Source organism: Mauremys reevesii, unplaced genomic scaffold, assembly GCF_016161935.1.
Source record: "Mauremys reevesii isolate NIE-2019 unplaced genomic scaffold, ASM1616193v1 Contig15, whole genome shotgun sequence".
Taxonomy (NCBI): Eukaryota; Metazoa; Chordata; order Testudines; family Geoemydidae; genus Mauremys; species Mauremys reevesii.
In genome coordinates, this window is record NW_024100771.1 from 222,767 (window position 1) to 240,997 (window position 18,231).

At 56.1% G+C, this 18,231-nt stretch overlaps 1 protein-coding gene across 1 annotated transcript in view; it reads right to left on the reverse strand.

The window, feature by feature from the left end:
- Positions 1-2,089: 2,089 nt before the first annotated feature.
- Positions 2,090-18,231, reverse strand: part of LOC120393123 (zinc finger protein RFP-like) — a 209,827-nt gene continuing 193,685 nt past the window's right edge. Inside the window, exons 4-8 of the mRNA XM_039517721.1 lie at positions 8,232-8,254; positions 6,182-6,194; positions 4,045-4,147; positions 3,059-3,089; positions 2,090-2,657 (exon numbers count right to left, since the gene is read on the reverse strand). Coding sequence (XP_039373655.1) covers positions 2,090-2,657; positions 3,059-3,089; positions 4,045-4,147; positions 6,182-6,194; positions 8,232-8,254 — 738 coding nt within the window. The remainder of the gene's footprint in view (positions 2,658-3,058; positions 3,090-4,044; positions 4,148-6,181; positions 6,195-8,231; positions 8,255-18,231) is intronic.

Genomic DNA, 18,231 nt, shown 5'->3' on the forward strand with positions numbered 1-18,231 from the left:
CCCCAAATCCTAAGGGGGCCCAGTTAATATGGAAAATAAGCAACATTTCCATGAACAACACCCCCCCCCCACAATTCCCATCTCCTAAAGCCAGCGCCTCGCCGCACTCTCTGAAAACCTTGGGTGAAATCCTGGGAGTTTTTCCACAGTGGGATCCAGACTTCATCCTTTTCCATGTAGGAGAGGGAATGAGAGACAGGAACAGAGAGAGAGAGACCCTGACACAAGGTCACCTACTTACTGGGTTTGGGAGGATTCCAAGAGAGACCCTGAAATCTCCCCGATTCCTTTCCCATCTTCTAGGGATCGGCTGACGAGCTCCTCTCTGGCCCCAAATCCGCCATTATCCTCATGAGAAGTATCAGTTTCTAAATGGTGCTGGAGCCTTTTCCTGCTCGGCACAGACTTTGAGCTCAGGTTAGAGCAGGGCTACACCTGCAGCTGGGCTGGTTGGGGAGAGACACACGGTGGAGGACTAAGGGCCTTTCGCCTGCCCTGATACAATTCCCCTGTGGACTTTGATTCCAGGTGGAGGGGAAAGAGATAAACAAATGACTGGGAGAAGAGACACACCCCATGGGAGCCTGGCCCAGCAGTCCTGGATTTCCAGCGCTGATGTGTCCCAGTTCAGACACTGGCTCCAGTCCCTGCCACCCAGCTGGGATTCGCTGTTGCTAATTATCTGCCTGTCATGTACCCCTTGCACCAACCATCACGCTGCCCGCAGAGCTCGTTAGCTTATTGATAAATGTCATTCACAGCCACGCTAAACCCTCCCACCCCTCCCTAACATCCAGACATCTCTGCTGCTGTGGAGAGTCCCCAGGGGCGGACCCTGCGCAGCTCACCCTCCAGCTGGAGATCCCAGCGCAGAGCAGGGTTTTATAGTAATACTGCTCTTCCAGCCTGTGGCCATCCGGGGGCTGTGCTCCCACAGCTGGCCCCATCACCTGCTTGTTGCAATGCACAGCGGCCTGCCCACCCCACCCTGAGTGTCCCTGCAGAGCTGGGGAGAGGGGAAGCAGGGATCCATGGCCAGGATTCTCTGAGCAATGGGGGAGAAACAGACTCAGATGGGCCTGGGGTGCTGGAAGAGGGGTGCAGAAGAACTAAGCCGGGGTAGTCAATTTTTCTTGTCAAGGTCCACATTTCTTGGTCAAGTTATAGTCCAGGTCCAGACTCCACAGAAACATTTTCCATGTCACCATAACAAAATAATGATACTAATAAGTAAATTAAAAGATTTCATGGTTTGTTCAAAAGTGTCTGGCAGTCTGGATTTGGACTGTGGTCCGCCTATTGACTACCCCAGAACATGGTGGTGTGAGGAAGAGTTGTGGGATGAAAGAGAAGAGGCCATGCAATCTACTGGGTCAGTTTTCAGAGGGGTCGCCGTGTTAGTGTGTACCAGGAAAAACAACGAGGAGTCCTTGTGGCACCTTAGAGACTAACAAATTTATTTGGGCATAAGCTTTCATGGGCTAAAACCCACTTCCTCAGATGCATGGAGTGGAAAATACAGTAAGCTAGAATAGCATCTGAAGTGTAGCAGAGGACTCCAGTCCTGGGCTCTCATTGGGGGAACCTTGGGGGGGCCTGACTGGTCCCCAGCCTCTGTGTACCCCAAGCCAAGGGGCAGGATGTTGTCTGTACAGCTGGGTCCTCCCTGCTCAGCTCTGCTTCCCCTGCGATTCCTGTCCCTGATCTCCTGGGAACCTCTCCCCGCCTGACGCCTGATTTGCCCTCTGGTCTGCCCCAGCTGCGCCCCCCCAGCCTCTTCATCCAGGCCTCCCCCGTGCTCTCCCTCCCCCCACCATCTTCAGCCAGGCCTCCCCCTGCTCTCCCCTCCCCCAGTTGAGGGGTCTCTCCCTGGCCCTCAGCTGGGTCCCTCCCACAGGGGGCTCCCTCCTTCCTTGGTGGGATTCCCCCAAACTCCACACAGAATTGGCCTCCTAGGAGCAGAGACCCAGCCTAGAGCCTCACACAGACCTCCCCAGCCATAGAGCTACGGGTAGAGCATCCCCCCCTCTCCCCCCCCCAGCCCTGTCAGTGCAGGGGGAGACTGGCTGAGTCCTCCAGGTCACAGAGATCAGGGGGTGGGGGCTAGAGGGGACTGTTTCATGGGGACAGACAGGGCACCTAAGGGACACAGGGTGAGCAGCGCACTACCAACAACCCAGAAGAACGGGCGGATTCTCTCCCCAGCGAAAGAGGCCGATGGGAACGTGAATATCGGGTCCCCAGTACCAGCATTGAAAAACGCCACCTGTCCCCGTTCATAGTCCAGATAAACCCAGATCCTGCAGCGTCCCCAGCTCGGGGACAAGGGGATGCTCTGTGCAGGGGACGTGTGAGCCTGATACTGACCCTCCCAGCACTCCACAGCCCAGATCCCCTGCTCAGAGTAAAGGCTGATCCGTCCCTTCCTCCTCACAGACTCTCTGGCCACCCCCACATCACAGACTCCCCTCCCCACCTCCACCTCCCAGTAATGTCGGCCCGAGGTGAATCCCTCACAGCCCAGCACAGAGGGCTCTGTGTCAAATCTCTGAGGTTTGTTGGGCAGAGCCTGCTGTGTGCCCCTTCTTACACTTTTTCGATCCACAGATACGATGAGTTGGGGATGGACCGTGTCTGGATCCAGAGTCAGGTTTGCTGCAGAGAGAGAATCAGAGCGTGAGGGGCAGAGCTCAGCCCTGAGGCAGCGGCTGATCGTGTCAGTGACAGAACCTGCCCCAGTTGGGGAGTGAACCAGGCCACCTCCCCTATCCCGGATTTACCCAGCTCTGCATGGGAAGCAGCGCTGGGATCTCAGCCATGGGCAGGGGGAATTCACACCCCTGACAGAGCCAGTTCAGTGACAGTGAAAGGATCAGCTCCACTGAGCCAGGTCCACAGAGGTGAAAGTAAGCTGGTACGGTCCGGTATGGCATACCGGCAAGAGCCAGTGCGCCGTGCCGGACTGGACAGGCTTCCGTGGCAGGGATTTAAAGGGCCCAGGGCAACCATAATTCATAGGAAAGTTTTCACTCCCCCTTTGATCCCAGAAATTTACCTTTTGTCCAACCGCAGTCTAGACGACAGTAAGTCTGGAGGAAGAAATGGGTGGAAAAGATGAAATGTCATGTTGTCGTGTTTAGGGATATATTCACATTGTTAATGGTCTAACACAAAAGCAAAATGAAAAGAAAACAAACTTTATGAAGTTCTAGTTAAGGAGGTTAAGTGCAATTCAGACCAGTACAAACCATTACACACATCACTAAAGAATAACCTCAAACATTAAAAACTAAGGACATGACCTAAGGTTACATGACAGACCCAGAGATGATTTAACTGCAATTAAACACCTGTGGCTGGCCCATGACAGCTGACTTGGGCTCACAGGGCTCGGGCACTGGGGATGTTTAATTGGGGTGTAGATGCTCGGGCTTGGGCAGAAGCCTGGGCTCTGGGACCCTGTGACGGGAGAGGGTCGCAGAGCCCAGGCTCCAGCCCGAGCCCAAACCTCATGAGCCGGAGTCAGTGGACATGGGCCAGCCACAGGTGTCTAATTACTGTGTAGACAAACCCTCTGAAACCAACACATCATTCACAGACAGACCCATACATAGACACTTTGTCACTGATTAGCATTCAGTCAACTTTAAATCTGCCCCTGAACCATTAGCACAGACAATAGCCCGTGATAGAAAAAAGGTTCCCCACCCCACTCTAAAGCAAGAGAGTGACTGTGATGACACAGGAGCCCTTGCAGACAAAAAATCCAAACAAACATACTTCAGAAACGGTTAATTCAGCAGGAAGCTCAAGCTCAGGTTAAAGTTCATAGCTGCTAAGAAAGGAAAACCCCCAGGGAGTCTGAATTTAGGCCCCTGACCCAGTGTGTACGTGCTGTATTGAGAGCTGAGTAGGTAATTCATACGTTCCAAATAATTAGTTGACTATCTCCATCCACAATCATGGTCCCTACGAGATTTCCCCAGCTCTGTCAATTATCAGTGTAACGTATGTGAGAAAATTACTCAGGTGACTGTTTATTACCTTTGAATTTCCTCATTATGGTCTCCAGAGATGCATTTCTTTGAGAAGATTCCCCAATTCTCCAGTTCAGTTCAGAAGAAAAGGCTGCTGGGTTCTGAAACTTCTTCCTCACACATTTGAAGAACAACCCAGTGTGACTCGCTGTAGAGTTCATTAGTATTTGTGTTTTACTAAAATGTGTTTTATTCTAGTGAATGGTTGTAACTCAGCAGACAATGGAGGATTAAATTCTCCATTGCCCCAGGAATAGGTCCAATACCAGCTTGGACACTACAAGCTTCCCCTTCATTCTGGTGAGACCAATATTGGAAAACTGCATCCAGTTCTGGTGTCCCCATTTTAAAATGGATGTTGAGAAAGTGGAGACGGTGCAGAGAAGACCCACAAAACTGATTTGAGGGCTGGTGAAAATGCTTTGCACCGAGAGAACCCTGGTGCTTGAGTGTGGGGTATAAATACCTTCATGGGGAGAACAGACTTGGTACTAAAGGGCTCCTCAATTTACCAAACAAAGGCACAACAAGGACCAACTGCTGGAAGCTGAAGCCAGAGAAATTCCAATGGAAATCAGACAGACATTGTTAACAGTGCGGGTGGATTAACCATTGGCAGAAACTGCCCAGGGAAGTGGTGGATTCTCCATCTCTTGACAGGGGCACCAGAACAGGGGGGTCATGGCCCCATCACATTTAAAAGTGGGAGAGCTCTGCTCTCTGCCATTGTACCTGCCTTAAAGGCAAGTGATGGGGAGAGGGGGCGGAGAGGAGTGAGTAGTGGGTGGAGTCTCGGGGGAAGAGGTGGAGGAGGGGTGGGGCCATAGTTTGGGCACCACTGGGCCCCCTCTCCCCCACTTCTAGGGAGCTTCACTCGTTACTGTCTGTTGATATCTTCAAATCTAGACTGAATGGCTTTCTGGAAGGTGCTTTAGTCAACACACAATAGGATTTAGTAAAATACAAGTTATTGGGCTGAATACAGGAATAACTGCATGGAATTTAAGGACCTGTGACACGTCAGCACCGACTCCGTAGGTGCTCCGGGGCTGGACCACTCACAGAAAAAAAAAGTCGGAGCTCAGCACCCACCAGCATCCCCACAGATCATCTCCCCCCCAGTGCCTCCCGCCCGTTAGCTGGCCCTGCCAATCAGCTCCTCCCCCTGCCTCCCAAAGCCTCCCGCCCACTGGGGATAAGCTGTTCAGAAATGGGCAGGATGCACTGGTGGGGGAAAGAGGTGGAGCAAAGGCAGGAAGAGGCGGGGCAGGGCAGGAAGAGGCAGGGTAGGGCCTTGGGGAAAGAGGTGGTGTGAGGGCAGGGCCCAAGGCAGAGCGGGGGTCAAACACCCCCAGGGGAATAATAAAGTCAGAACCTGTGCTATACAGGAGGTCAAATGTGATGATCTTATGATCATTTCTAGCCTTCAACTGTATGCATTTATGAAACTGAGAAATATCATGTGGCAATGTGTTCCACGGGTTAATAATGAATTCTGTAAAAAAAAAAAGTATTTCCTTTTCTCAGCTTTACACTAGTTGCCTTTCAGTTGCACTGAATGTCCCCTTGGTCTTGTATTGTCAGTGTGGGTACACCATTAAAGGGAGATAATTAGTGACAATCCTTGTGGTGATGTAGATGCCCATTCTACCAGGACCTGGAGTGAGATCCACTAACCCATTTCAAAGATAATTTATGTTTTTATTTAGCTCCTTGAATACATACAATGGTCAGTCCACAAGCACAGGGGTTCTCAGCTTACAGAGGCCAGTGTGTGTCCACTCCACACTGAGGGACGGTAAACGACTGAATGAACTTGCACTGCCCAGGGAGCCTTGAGCAGTGTGAGTCAGTGTGGTTCTGGGGGGCAGGGCTGGAGCTCAGGGGAACTGGCTGGTGCCTTCTTTTGCTGGTTCATCAATGGCTGGGAGGTGATTCATGTAAAACAGCTGGGAGTGTCTCTGCCCATAGGTGTCTGTGTCAGAGCAGGGCCTGTCAGGCTTGTAGATTGACATCAGCATCACGGTGAGAGAGGCAGCCCAGGTTGGGGATCTGGAAGGCTCAGCAGTCCCACAATCCAGGCTGCACTGTGGGAACCCGTCACACTGATGTAAATCTCCCTTGTTACAAATTAAACCGATTACTTCTTGTTCTGCCCTCTCTGGACTTGAAGAACAACTGATCACCGCTCTCTGTAGAACAACCTCAGACAGATTTGAAGACCAGTATCAGGCCCTCCCTCAGAGTTCTCTTCTCTAGACTAAAAACAGTCATTTATTTCATCTGTTCCTCACAGCTCATCCAGTCTAAACCTCTGAGCATTTCTGTTGCTCTCCTCTCAACTCTCTCCAATTTTTCCACATCTTTCTTATACGGTGATGCCCAAAACTGGACACAGGATTCCAGCTGAAGCCTCACAGTGGCAGAAAGGGTGGAACAACGTCCTCCTGTGTCTTACTTATGACACTCCTGTTAATACATCTGTGGTGGAGTGTTCACCCCACATCAGCCCCCCAAAAGAGTGAAAGAAGCTGAGAAAGAGGAGATTAGGGAGACAGGCCACACATGAGCGGTTTAGGCCAGAGAAGTAACCCCTGATTGGACGATGAAGCTCAGCTGAGCAGGTTACTATACTGGGTTACTATAAAGCCAGGAAGAAAGTCTGCAGCCAGCCTCTGTGCATTCGAAAGGGAAAGAGGGAACCCAAGGAAAGAATAGCATGCTAGGAGCCTGGCCCTGGGGGAAGGGAGTACTTTGAATCACAGGGTTAGAAGGGACTGCCAGGGTCATCTAGTCTAACCTCTATAAGAGAGAAGGGTGGAGAAGAAAGCCGATGGGAGGCACGGTTCACTCTAAGCTGTGCGTGTGTGTGCACGCACACAGATCCTAAACCCCATGCACATGGTGAAACACCACGTGCACAAAAGTTTGTGCAGAAGCACAAGAATTTGCACAGAAGAAATGTTTTGTGCAAATGGCCTGTCAAAAATTAGAAGGAACATTGATAGAGGTGAGCAGGAAGAAGCCCAAGGAGCGAGCAGACCTTGCCTGCATGTGGTAGGACCCCTGGGCTGGACCCTGGAGCAGTGGGCGGGCCTGAGTTCCCCTACCAGCCACAGATGGAGTGGCATTGCCTGGACAGTGGGACCAGTGAGACTCTGTACGTCAGAAGTGGAAACAATTTAGTGACTTAGCTGGAGGCTGAATCACGAAGAGGAAGTTGCAGCTCTTGGAGAGAGATATGAGGCTGTAGAGTGATAGAAAGACGACAAGGGGAGAGACGGCAAGGGGAGGGGTTGGCCCTGGAAGAGAGCTAATCCCCAGAACAGCCAGGAGGAGGCACCACCTGTGGTGAATACAGCAACTTGGGACAACATCCCGCAATGACATTTGCCTTTTTCACAAGAGCATCACACTGCCACCTCCTTCAATGCGTGATCCACTTGAACCCCCAGATCTTTTTCCACAGTCCTGCTGTCTCCCCAGTTATTCCCCATTTTGTAGTTGTACATTTGATTTTTTCTTCCAACGTGCAGCACTTTGTCTTTATTGAATGTTCTCTTCAATTGATTTTAATCGTTCCTCCCTCTGCCCTTTGTCTCTTGTGTCTATTTAGACTGTAAACTCCCTGGGGCAGGGACTGTCTCTGTGTGTCTGTGCAGCACCCAGCATGTTGGGCCCTGGTTTTGCCTTGAGTCTCTAGGCACTGCCGTAGAACTACTGATAATAGCACGTTATAAACTCCTTCGAGCAGGGAATGTCTCTTCCATCGTATCTCTTGCCATGCTCAGCACACAGCTAGAGCTCACTGCATAATTAGAAACAATTAATAAACAGCTTACTGAATAGTCATCAGATGGCCCTGACTTTCCATCCCTACCAACCTAGGTGGAGTTTGGAGTCTATGACCTAGAAATGAGAGACTCATTCGCCATCCCCAATCTTCTGAGGTCTCTATTCCACCAGCTACACTATAAATAACATCCCCGTCTGTAGGTAAATCACTCTTTTCTCAGGCTGCTCTATTCTGGAGTCTAGTCAAAATGACAACAGCCCCGAGATTAAATTCCACAAAGGGAGATTGGGAACCAGCCCCACACTTTGCGCTGCTGGACCATGGGGAGTGACATCTCATGTTTAAAATCCCTTCCCTGCATTGGGAAGTGAAAGGGAGAGTGAGAAGGAGCCACCTACCTGCTCATGGTGCCTTTGATGTCCTAGAGGGGAGAGAGAAAAGGAAATTCAGTCCCATTTCTCATACTAAGGATCCCTCCTGCTCTGGAGGGGACTCACTTTGTCTTCACAATTTGAGGTTCAAAGAGAAATTATTTGTTATTTATTAATGCAAACAAAAACATTCAACATGTTGCCTTTGGTCTTTTGGGTAAGTGCTCTGACTGCAGGACCTGGACCCAGAAAGTTTGTATAAGGAGGCACACAGGCTCTTTGTGTAATGACATGTGGCTAACCACCCAGCACATGGAATCAGAGGGCTGAGTCTTGTGATGTGCTGAACAAGGATCTCCCTAACACTCACAGGTGTGGGGAAGATCCCCTCCTGCAGACTCCAGTGGGGCCAGAGGGAGGGATGCCCCCGTGCTGTGCTGCCCTCAAGGTGTAAACTATCTCCCCACTCGCCCACAAGCATTTTGAAGGCCCGTCCTGTGGGCTTCTTGATATCCACAGGAAGATGGAGCTGGGTGAGAACAATGGGTGTGGGGTACAGAGTAACACAGGGCCATTCACTATCCTACACCCCAGGTTCAATTCAGGAAACCTGAAGAGTGAAGACTCCTGCCCATAGCAGATACTGGTTGCAATAGAGAATTTGACCCTAGATACCAGCTAGAGATGTCCAGGATGCTACATTTTATTCCTCACCTTTTTTTGCTAATTAGAGGCATTTAAAAAAATAAATTCGTTAGAAGGCTTTTGGAATTCTAACGACTACTTACACTTTCAGGCTACCATAAGTAATGAACACCTTGCCTAACTAACTTCAGTTCTGGCAGAGAAAATCACCACAGCCTCAGACCTCATGTATCAATTTTAAGGCCATATTTTCCCTTTTTGTTATGTAGGAAAAGTGGCAAAATCAGGCTTTAAAGATGGAACTTGTCTTTAATTATGGAAACCGTAACAGGGTCAGGCCAGATGGCTACAGGAGAGTGATCTTGTTGGTATCCAGGAAGCGGGCGGGTGAAGGACCTCTCCCCAGCCTAAGGGGAGGATCCACAGGTCTGTGATACCAAATAATTACGTGGTACAGCCAATGAAAAAAACAGGATCAGGAGTGAGGTCATCGGGCTAAACAAAGGGAACCTGATGGGGATACCGAGCAGAGAACCCCGGACAGCGCCCACTGCTCCTCGAAGGTGTCAAGGACGCCACCCAGAGGAACTCTGCCCGGATGCATGAACGAACGGAGGAGCGGAAATAGGCCCCACAGTCGCAGGAAATCCCGTCGGCCAACCTCCTCTCCCTGGTTTTGTAGATGGCTAATTTGGCCAGAGCTAAGAGGAGGTTGGTAAGGAGATCCCGCAACTTTGTGGGGCCACGGATGGGGAGTGCACAGATGAACAGGTGAGGGGAAAAGTGCAACCAAAAACGCAATAAGAGATCCAAGAGGAGCCGGAATAGGAGCTGTGACCTGGAGCACTCTAAATAAAAGTGTGCCAGGGTTTCCTTCATGCTGCAAAAGAGGCAGGTGTTGGGGACAGGGGTAAACCGCGCCAAGTACACGCCCGTGCTCACGGCCCCATGAAGGAGCCACCAACTGACATCCCCGGCGGGCCTTGGGACTAGGGCAGAGTAGAAGCTGGCCCACCAGAGCTTCTCACCCTCGAGAGGTGGCAGGAGGTCCCGCCACTTTGTATCGGGGCGGGACACGAGGGTGAGGTTGTGAAGACTGTGGAGCAGAGCACGAGCATGTACAGATGTTTCCGTGGTGCGGTCTGGAACAGAACCGGCTGCAGATCGGGCAGCCGGCTCACAGTGAAAAGGTGGGGGGGCTGATTGGGTCCCATGGGGCATAGGCCCGATGAAAAGGTCCATAGGGCCTGGGGTGGAGGGTGGGCAGGGCGTGCCCTCTCACAGGACCCGATCGAGGTAGGCCCGAGCAGCAGGCGGTAAAGTGGCCTTCACCTCCTGAAGTACGTGCCGGGGAGTACGAGGTCTGGAGAGCCCCATGCGCTGAGCGAGCGTCAGGGGTCCAGCTAGTCTCCCCAGTCATAGTCCAGGAGGTCTCTGACCCTGGTGACTCCTGCCAAGACCAGCCTCTGACGCACCGCGGGGGACTCCGCCACCTGCACATGAAGCTGGGGGTTGTGTAGCAGGGGCTCCGTGAAGAGATCAACCCCCATGGTGGTCGCCATGGACCTGGTCATTGAAAAGAGCTTCCAGGTCCGGAGGAGGTCTTGGTAGAAGACTGGCAACCCAGAGAGGTCTTGCGGAAGATATCTCGGATGGAGATAAAGGAGCTGCCGGTCATATCGGAGCCCTCAGAAGCAGCGGAGGAAGGCGTGCACCAAGACGCTCCATGCCGGACTACCAGCACCATACAGGAGCCTCTGCAGGGCCTGGAGGCAGAAGACGTGGACCTGAGTGCACAGGCATTGCTGGCCCTGCTCTCCCTCCTCCTGGGGCAGGTGGAGGACCACTGCAGAGACCCAGTGCAGTCCTGGCCAAAAGAACTCCAGAACCACCCTCCGGAGGTTGGCCAGGAAATCCGGGGCCGGGACCAGGGTGTTGAGCCGGTACCAGAGTATGGACAGGACTAATTGAGCACCAGTTCCCTCCCTCGGAGGGAAAGGCACCGGAGGAGTCCTGTCCATTTCTGGAGCCGCTCCATCACCCTGCCCTCTAAACTGTGCCATTTCTCCGGCAGAGACGGATGCGTGGCAGAAAGGTAAACACAGAGATAGAGCAGTGGACCCGCGCTCCACCGGATGGCCTGAAGCACGGGTGGGAGGGAGCTCACCTGCCACCCGCCCCCCACCACCAGGCCAGAGCTCTTGACCCAGTTGACCCGGGCAGAGGAGGCCGCTGAGTAGATGGCCTGGCAAGCCTACACCCATGCCAAATTGCCTGAGTGCTGGACCACGAGGAGCACATCGTTGGCATACGCCGATAGGACCAGCCGCAGCTCCGGCTCTCAAAGCACCAACCCCGTCAGCCTCCGACAGAGGAGACAGAGGAAGGGCTCGATCGCCAGAGCGTACAGCTGACCTAAGAGGGGACACCTCTGCCGCGCTCCTTGCCCGAAGCTGACCGGCTCGGTCAGGATCCAGTTGAGCCTGACCAGACACTCTGCAGAAGTGTACAGCACCTGGAGAAAACCCACAAACTGGGGTCTGAAGCAGAACGCTCGCAGAGTGCCCAGGAGATACCCGTGGTCCACCCTGTCGAACGCCTTCTCCTGATCCAGGGAGAAGAGGGCAAACGACAGACCATCCCTACACCCTAGTTCCAGAAGGTCCTGCACCAGATACAGGTTATCAAATATTGTGCGGCCCGGGACGGTATAGGTCTGGTCTGGGTGGACCACATCTGCCAGCATGGATCCCAGCTGCATTGAGATGGCCTTGGCTACGATCTTGTATTCCTTGCTGAGGAGCGAGACGGGACGCCAATTCCGTAAGTCACAGAAGTCCCCCTTCTTTGGCAATAAGGCAAGCACGGCTCGCCTGCATGAGAGAGGGAGGACTCCCCTCTGCAAGGACTCGACCCAGATGGTGACTAAGTCTGGGCCGAGGACATCTCAGAACACGCGGTAGAACTCCACGGTCAGCCCGTCCATGCCCGGAGATTTATCGGTGAGCATGTGGCGGAGGGCTTCCGAGAACTCAGCCAGAGAGAGAGGCAGTTCTAGCCGGTCCCGGTCGCCCGCGCTGACCATCGGAAGTCCGTCCCAGAGCACTCTGCAAGCGTTAGGATCAGTCAGATCCGGGGAGAAGAGTCGCGTAGAAGGCCCTACCCTTCCACACATCTCCGCCGGATCCGTGATGGGGGTGCCATCCTCCGCCAGGAGGCAGGTGATGTGCTTCTTGGCCCCCCCTCTTTTTCTCCAGGGCATAGAAGAAGCGGAAGCCGTGATCCGTCTCCCAAAGGAGGCGGATGCGGGATCGAACAAAGGCGCCCCAGGCTCGATGATCCTCGAGGGCCCAGAGCTCCTCCCGCTTCTCCCGGCACGCTCCGCAGAGGGATGGATCCTCAGGGCTGGCGGCCAGACGCCTCTCCAGCTCTAAGACCTCCCGTTCCAACTGCTCTATCGCCGCATCCCTCCATTGGTGGGTGTAGTCGTGGCAGAAGAGCTGGGCGCACACCTTCCCCAAGTCCCACCACCGCTGCGCTGAGGGAAAGGCATGCTGCTGCCCTCACCAGGCCAGCCAGAACTCCCAGAAGGATGCCTCGAATCCCGCATCCTCCAGCAAACTATTATTAAAATGCCAATAGGCCGGCCCCAGCTTCTCCACGCAGAGAGAGGACGTTACGGTGGCAAGGTGGTGATCTGAAAAGGGGGCCGGCCAAATGCTGGAGGAGTGGGCCCATGAAAGGTGGAGACGTGACAAGTAGATGTGGTCCAGCTGGGAGTGGCATTACCGATGGGCCTCCACTTGGACAAAAGTGAATGTCGAGACGTCGTCCGGGTGGTGGTTGCACCAGACTTCCACCAGGGAGTGACGTTTGATGATCTCCCGGAAGACGTCTGCAGCGGCCGGGCAATGCTCAGTCCCTGAGCGGTCCCATTCCTCGAGGGTGGTGTTCAAGTCCCGCCCAGGACCAGAAACTCACGAGGATCCAAGGAGCTGAGGAAGGCGGACGCCTGCTGATAAAAATGCAACCTCTCCGGGCCCGATGTTGGGGAGTAAACATTGATGAGATTGACCACAAGCCCCTCCATGCTGACCCAGAGGTGCAGCAGGCGGCCCAGCACAGCCTCGGCGACCCCCAGCACCTAGGGCCATAGGTTGGGGGAGAACAGGGTCGCCTCCAGAGAACTGTGAGGTGGCTAAAGTAGACCCTGTCCCCTGCACTCCAGCCACCAGCTAGCTTCAGCAGCCGGATCCGTATGGGTCTCCTGCAAGAAAACCACAGAGTATGCCCCCTCACGAAGGAAGGGGAGCACCTGGCTCCTGCGGAGACCCATCCTACAGCCTTGGGTGTTTAACGTTGCAAAGATGATTGGAGCCATGAGGAGGGCTGGGGGGATCCTCACCATTAGACACGCCCTCGGCCTCCGTCGGGCTGTGCAGCAATCTGTGACCTACCCCGTAGGTGAGTAAAGAGTCACGGAAGAGGCGGACCCGCTGGTAGGCCGCGGCGGCCTGCTTCCTGGTCCTCTTATCCTCCCCCATGAGGGCCCTCACGGCCCGGAGGATCTGATGGAAATCCCCCCACCCCTGGAGCGCAAGCTGGACCTTGTTATGGGAATCATGGACATCCTCAAGGAACTCCCACAGCTCTTCTCTCAGCATATGGGGGGGGGCAGGGTTACCGATCTATGACTGTCACCCAGCGGGGCCCCCGTCACAGCCCCGTGGCCCACCGAGGTGGGCAGGCAGGGGACAGATCCCTGACGTGGCATCCGATGGGCTGACGCCACATGGCCTGCCCCGGTCCGCGGTTCAACAGGGGGTAGCGTAGGGAAAACAGCAGCCCCTGGTGGGTCGGGACAGGGAAATACAAAGGCCGCTCCCTGGGGGGTATCTTTTGGGATACGGAAGGAGGCAGCACCAGGGGCAGCAATGGCAGCATGGGAGGTGTAGGGGACAAGGACGGGGCCGGCATCGGGGACAGGGCAGGGGTCAGGAGTAGGGGCAGGGCAGGGATCAGGAACAGAATCAGGGATGGGGGCAGAAGTAGGATCCCGAGCCACAGTAGTTGGGCTGCTGGAAGGTGGCCCCTCTCGGTCTGGCTCAGGGATCTGGGGAGTGGGAAGGGGACCCTCAACAATGCCGGACTCAGCCATTACAGCTGGTGTGGCAGCCCCGGCATCTGGAGATGGATGGTCGTCAGTGAGGTCTCCGCCCAGGAAGGAGGTCGGTTGCCCCACGCCTAAGAGGGACACCTCAGGGGAATCTGGTCCCGGCTGTGTGGCATTGGCCATCGCCTCAATAGGCTTGGCGGCCGTCAGCAGGGTGTCACTTCCGGCTGGGCAGATGGAAGACTCCAGGGGACCCTCAGAGGCAGGAGCAGAAGCAACGGTTAGGGGAAGGGAACCCAGGGAAAGGGGAACCGGGGTGAGGTCACTCAGATCGAGGCCCACTGGCAGAGGGTCATCCTCCCCCTGCATGACCAGGGTCAGACCCAGGGCCTCGATCTCCTCATAGATGGAGGGGAGATCCTCTTCCACCACCCCAGGGTTCTCCCCACCAGCATCCGAAGCAACGCTCATCTCAGTGCTCACAGGGGCTACAGAAGGTAGTGGGGGCGAGAGGGGCTCCATGGGGGCTTCCATAGGAAGGGACCCCAGAGGAGGGACGATGTAACCTTCCGGTGCTGCTACGTTGTCACCAGCCAGCACTAATGAATGGGAGTTGTCAGGGGGCAAAGCGGAAGGTGCGGCATCGGTGCCCCCCTTCCTGCTTTTCCGGGGGAGTCTCCGAATCTGAAGGATGGAAAGTGGCCCAAGCCTTCCACTTGCCCCACTTCCCCTGCACTAAGGACCAGCCCTCCATGGCATCATCCGGGGGCTGGCTAACAGGGGGCGGGTCGGGGAGGCAAGGGTGATGGCTCAGGGACTCAGGGAGGCAACGGTGGGGCAGCATGTAGGAGGGAGGAGTCTCCCTGGGGCTGGCCCTCTCCCGCACCTGGCGGTATCTCCGCCGCACCCTCCTCCACAGGCCTCGCCAGATCACAGATAGCAGAGGCGGGGCTCTCCCGCTCGTCTGGGAGCCCTGGAGGAGGTACCCCTGAGGCCCAAGCGGGAGCAGTAATGGGCTGGGAAGGAGGAGGGGCGGCTCTGGGCACCGGGCAGCCAGAGGTGTCGGCGATGACTGGGATGGTGCCGTGCCGGGGCTCAGGGGTCCCGGACGCTCCTCCATGCCGGGCCAAGGGGCAGTCCCTCTGGACGTGCCCCATCCCCCGGCAGAGGTAGCATTGGGCCTCCCCCATAGAATAATGCACCCGGTAGCAGGCTCCCTGGTAGGGGACCAGGAAGGACCCCTCGAGTGCCTCTCCGTCACGCACCGCTGGCGGCAGTTGAAGCTGCACTTGCCGGCAGAACAAGAGGATGTGATGGAGGGCGGGGTCTTTGCAGCCCAATGGGAGAGGGCTGATGACAGAGATAGGGCACCCCAGGGCAGAAAGGGCAGGCAGCAGGGCAGCATTGGGCAGGAAGGGAGGGACGGAGGTCAGGATCAAGCGGACCCCCAGGTCTTCCAATCGCTCCAGGGGGACGAACATGCCCCCCACCGCCAGACCCGTCTCTACCGCCTCCTGGGCGGCAGCCTCCGATGCCAGGAAGAAGACTAACCTCCCGTACATTTTGGAGGCCGCCACGATGGCCGTGGGCCCCACCACCCTTGCCAACACCCGCATGTAGGTCTCCACGTGGGGCGAGGTCAGTGGTGAGCTGCAGCCAGTTCGCACCGGTTCGCCCGAACCGGTTGTTAAATTTAGAAAACCTTTTAGAACCAGTTGTAAAGGGCTTTTAAATTTAACAAAGGCTTCATCAGCTCCCTTCCCTGCCCCCGGCCTCAGCTCACCTGGCTCCAGCTCTGCCTCTGCCTCCTCCTCTGAAGGCTCCCCCTCCGGGCTTCCCACCAATCAGCTGTTAGCGCAGGAAGCCTGGGAGGGCTGAGAAGGAAGCAGCAGCTTCCTGCAGGTGAGCTGGAGCGGGGGAGGGCACAAGGAGGGCTCTAGGTGCTGCGCGTCCCCGGCTCTGACCCTGGCTCCGGCCTCGACTCTGGCCAGCCGGGCGGCGCGGCTCTGGGCCGGCCCCGCTCCGGCTGGCCGGGCGGCGCGGCTCGGCCCCGGCTCCGGCTGGCCGGGCGGCGCGGCTCCGGGCCGGCCCCCGGCTCTGACCCTGACTCCGGCTGGGCGGCACGGCTCCGGGCCAGTCCCCGGCTCTGACCCCGACTCTGGCAGGGCGGCGCAGCTCCGGGCCGGCCCCCGGCTCTGACCCCTGTCTCCAGGCCGGCCAGCGACTGTGGCCCCCCAGCTCTGGGCTGGGCCCCAGCCCCTGGCCAGCCCCCGGCCCCTAACTCTGGCCTGACCCTCAACTCTGGCCTGACCAATGGCTCTGGGCTGGCCCCCAGTCCCAACTGCAGGCCAGCCCCTGATTTCAGGCTGGCCAGTGGCTCTGGCCCAGCCCCCAACTCCAGCCCAGCGCCCGTGGCTCCCAGCCCCGACTCTGGGTGGCACGGCCCCCATCTCCAGGTAGCACGGTAAGGGGGACAGGGAGCAGGGAGAGGGTGTTGGATAGAGGGGGGTGGATGGATTAGGGTCAGGACTGGGGCAGTCAGAGGGCAGGGAACAGGGGAATTGAATGGGGGCAAGGGTCCTGAGGGGGCAGTCAGGACGGACCAGGGGTTGGATGGTGCAGTGAGAGGCAGTCAGGGGCAGGGGTTCCAGGGGCAGTTGGGACAGAGAGAAGGGGTGGTAGGATGGGTTGGGGGTCCCGGGGGCCATCAGGAATAAGAGGAGGGGTTGGATGGGGTGGCAGGGGGCAGTTAGGGGACAGGGAAGGGGGGTGGATAGGGCAGGGGTCCTGGGGGGCCGGGCAGGAGTCCCGGGGGGCAGGGGGGGTCATGACCCCCTCATGGGGTGAGGAGGAGGGAACCAGTTGTTAATATTTTGGAAGCTCATCACTGGGCGAGGTGGGCACCAGAAGGCAATGGACGCTGTGCTTCCTGGTCAAGGTGGGGAAGGGGCCCCGGCCGCTATAAATAATAGCAGAAGCAGTGGGCGGAGAAATAGAGGCAGGCGGGAGGGCCTCTGCCACCTGGGCGTACGCCCTGGGGGCCGGGGGAGGGGCACACGCAGAGCTGGTGGAGGGAGCAGCGGGGAGGGATGCCATGGCCGGTAGAGGGGCTGGGGCAGCGGGGGTAGCCCCTGCCATGAAGGGCCCATTCTTTTTTAGCGGTGCCCTTACCCTTTTCTCGTCCCTGACCTTTCCCGCCGGCTGGGGGGGCACCCCCCAAATTGGGAGGGGCAAGGGATGTGGCAGCAGCAGAGGTCTTCCCAGTACTTGCTGCTGCTGGTGCCCCAGTGGGGGTGGTAGCAGTGGACCAGCAGCAGCGGTTGATGCAGAGGCTTGGGGAATGGACATGGGGGCAGGTGAAGGAGGGGCGCTGGGAGCATCGCGTGGAGTCTCCCCCGCTGCAGACCAGACCAGACCTACACCGTCCCGGGCCGCACAATATTTGATAACCTGTATCTGGTGCAGGACCTTCTGGAACTAGGGTGTAGGGATGGTCTGTCGTTTGCCCTCTTCTCCCTGGATCAGGAGAAGGCGTTCGACAGGGTGGACCATGGGTATCTCCTGGGCACTCTGTGAGCGTTCGGCTTTGGACCCCAGTTTGTGGGTTTTCTCCAGGTGCTGTAAACTTCTGCAGAGTGTCTGGTCAGGCTCAACTGGATCCTGACCAGTGAACTGCGGGGGAGAGGAGGGGTCCCTCCCCTGGAGCTTGCTGCTGCCAGGGAGGGTGGAGGGGAGTCCTCTTTGGCCCTAGCCCTGGGGCAGCCTGTCTGCACCCCAAGTTCCTTATCCCCAGCCCTGCCCCAGAGTCCTCACCTGGGAAAAACACACAACTTCAATTTGGTGGTCAGTTTAGAGTATCATAGAATATCAGGGTTGGAAGGGGCCTCAGGAGGTCATCTAGTCCAACCTCATGCTCAAAGCAGGACCAATTCCCAACTAAATCATCCCAGCCAGGGCTTTGTCAAGCCGGGCCTTAAAAACCTCTAAGGAAGGAGATTCCACCACCTCCCTAGGTAACCCATTCCAGTGTTTCACCACCATCCTAGTGAAAAAGTTTTTCTTAATATCCAACCTAAACCTCCCGCACTGCAACTTGAGACCATTACTCCTTGTTCTGTCCTCTGCTACCACTGAGAACAGTCTAGATCCATCCTCTTTGTAACCCCCTATCAGGTAGTTGAAAGCAGCTATCAAATCCTCCCTCGTTCTTCTCTTCTGCAGACTAAACCATCCCAGTTCCCTCAGCCTCTCCTCATAAGTCATGTGCTC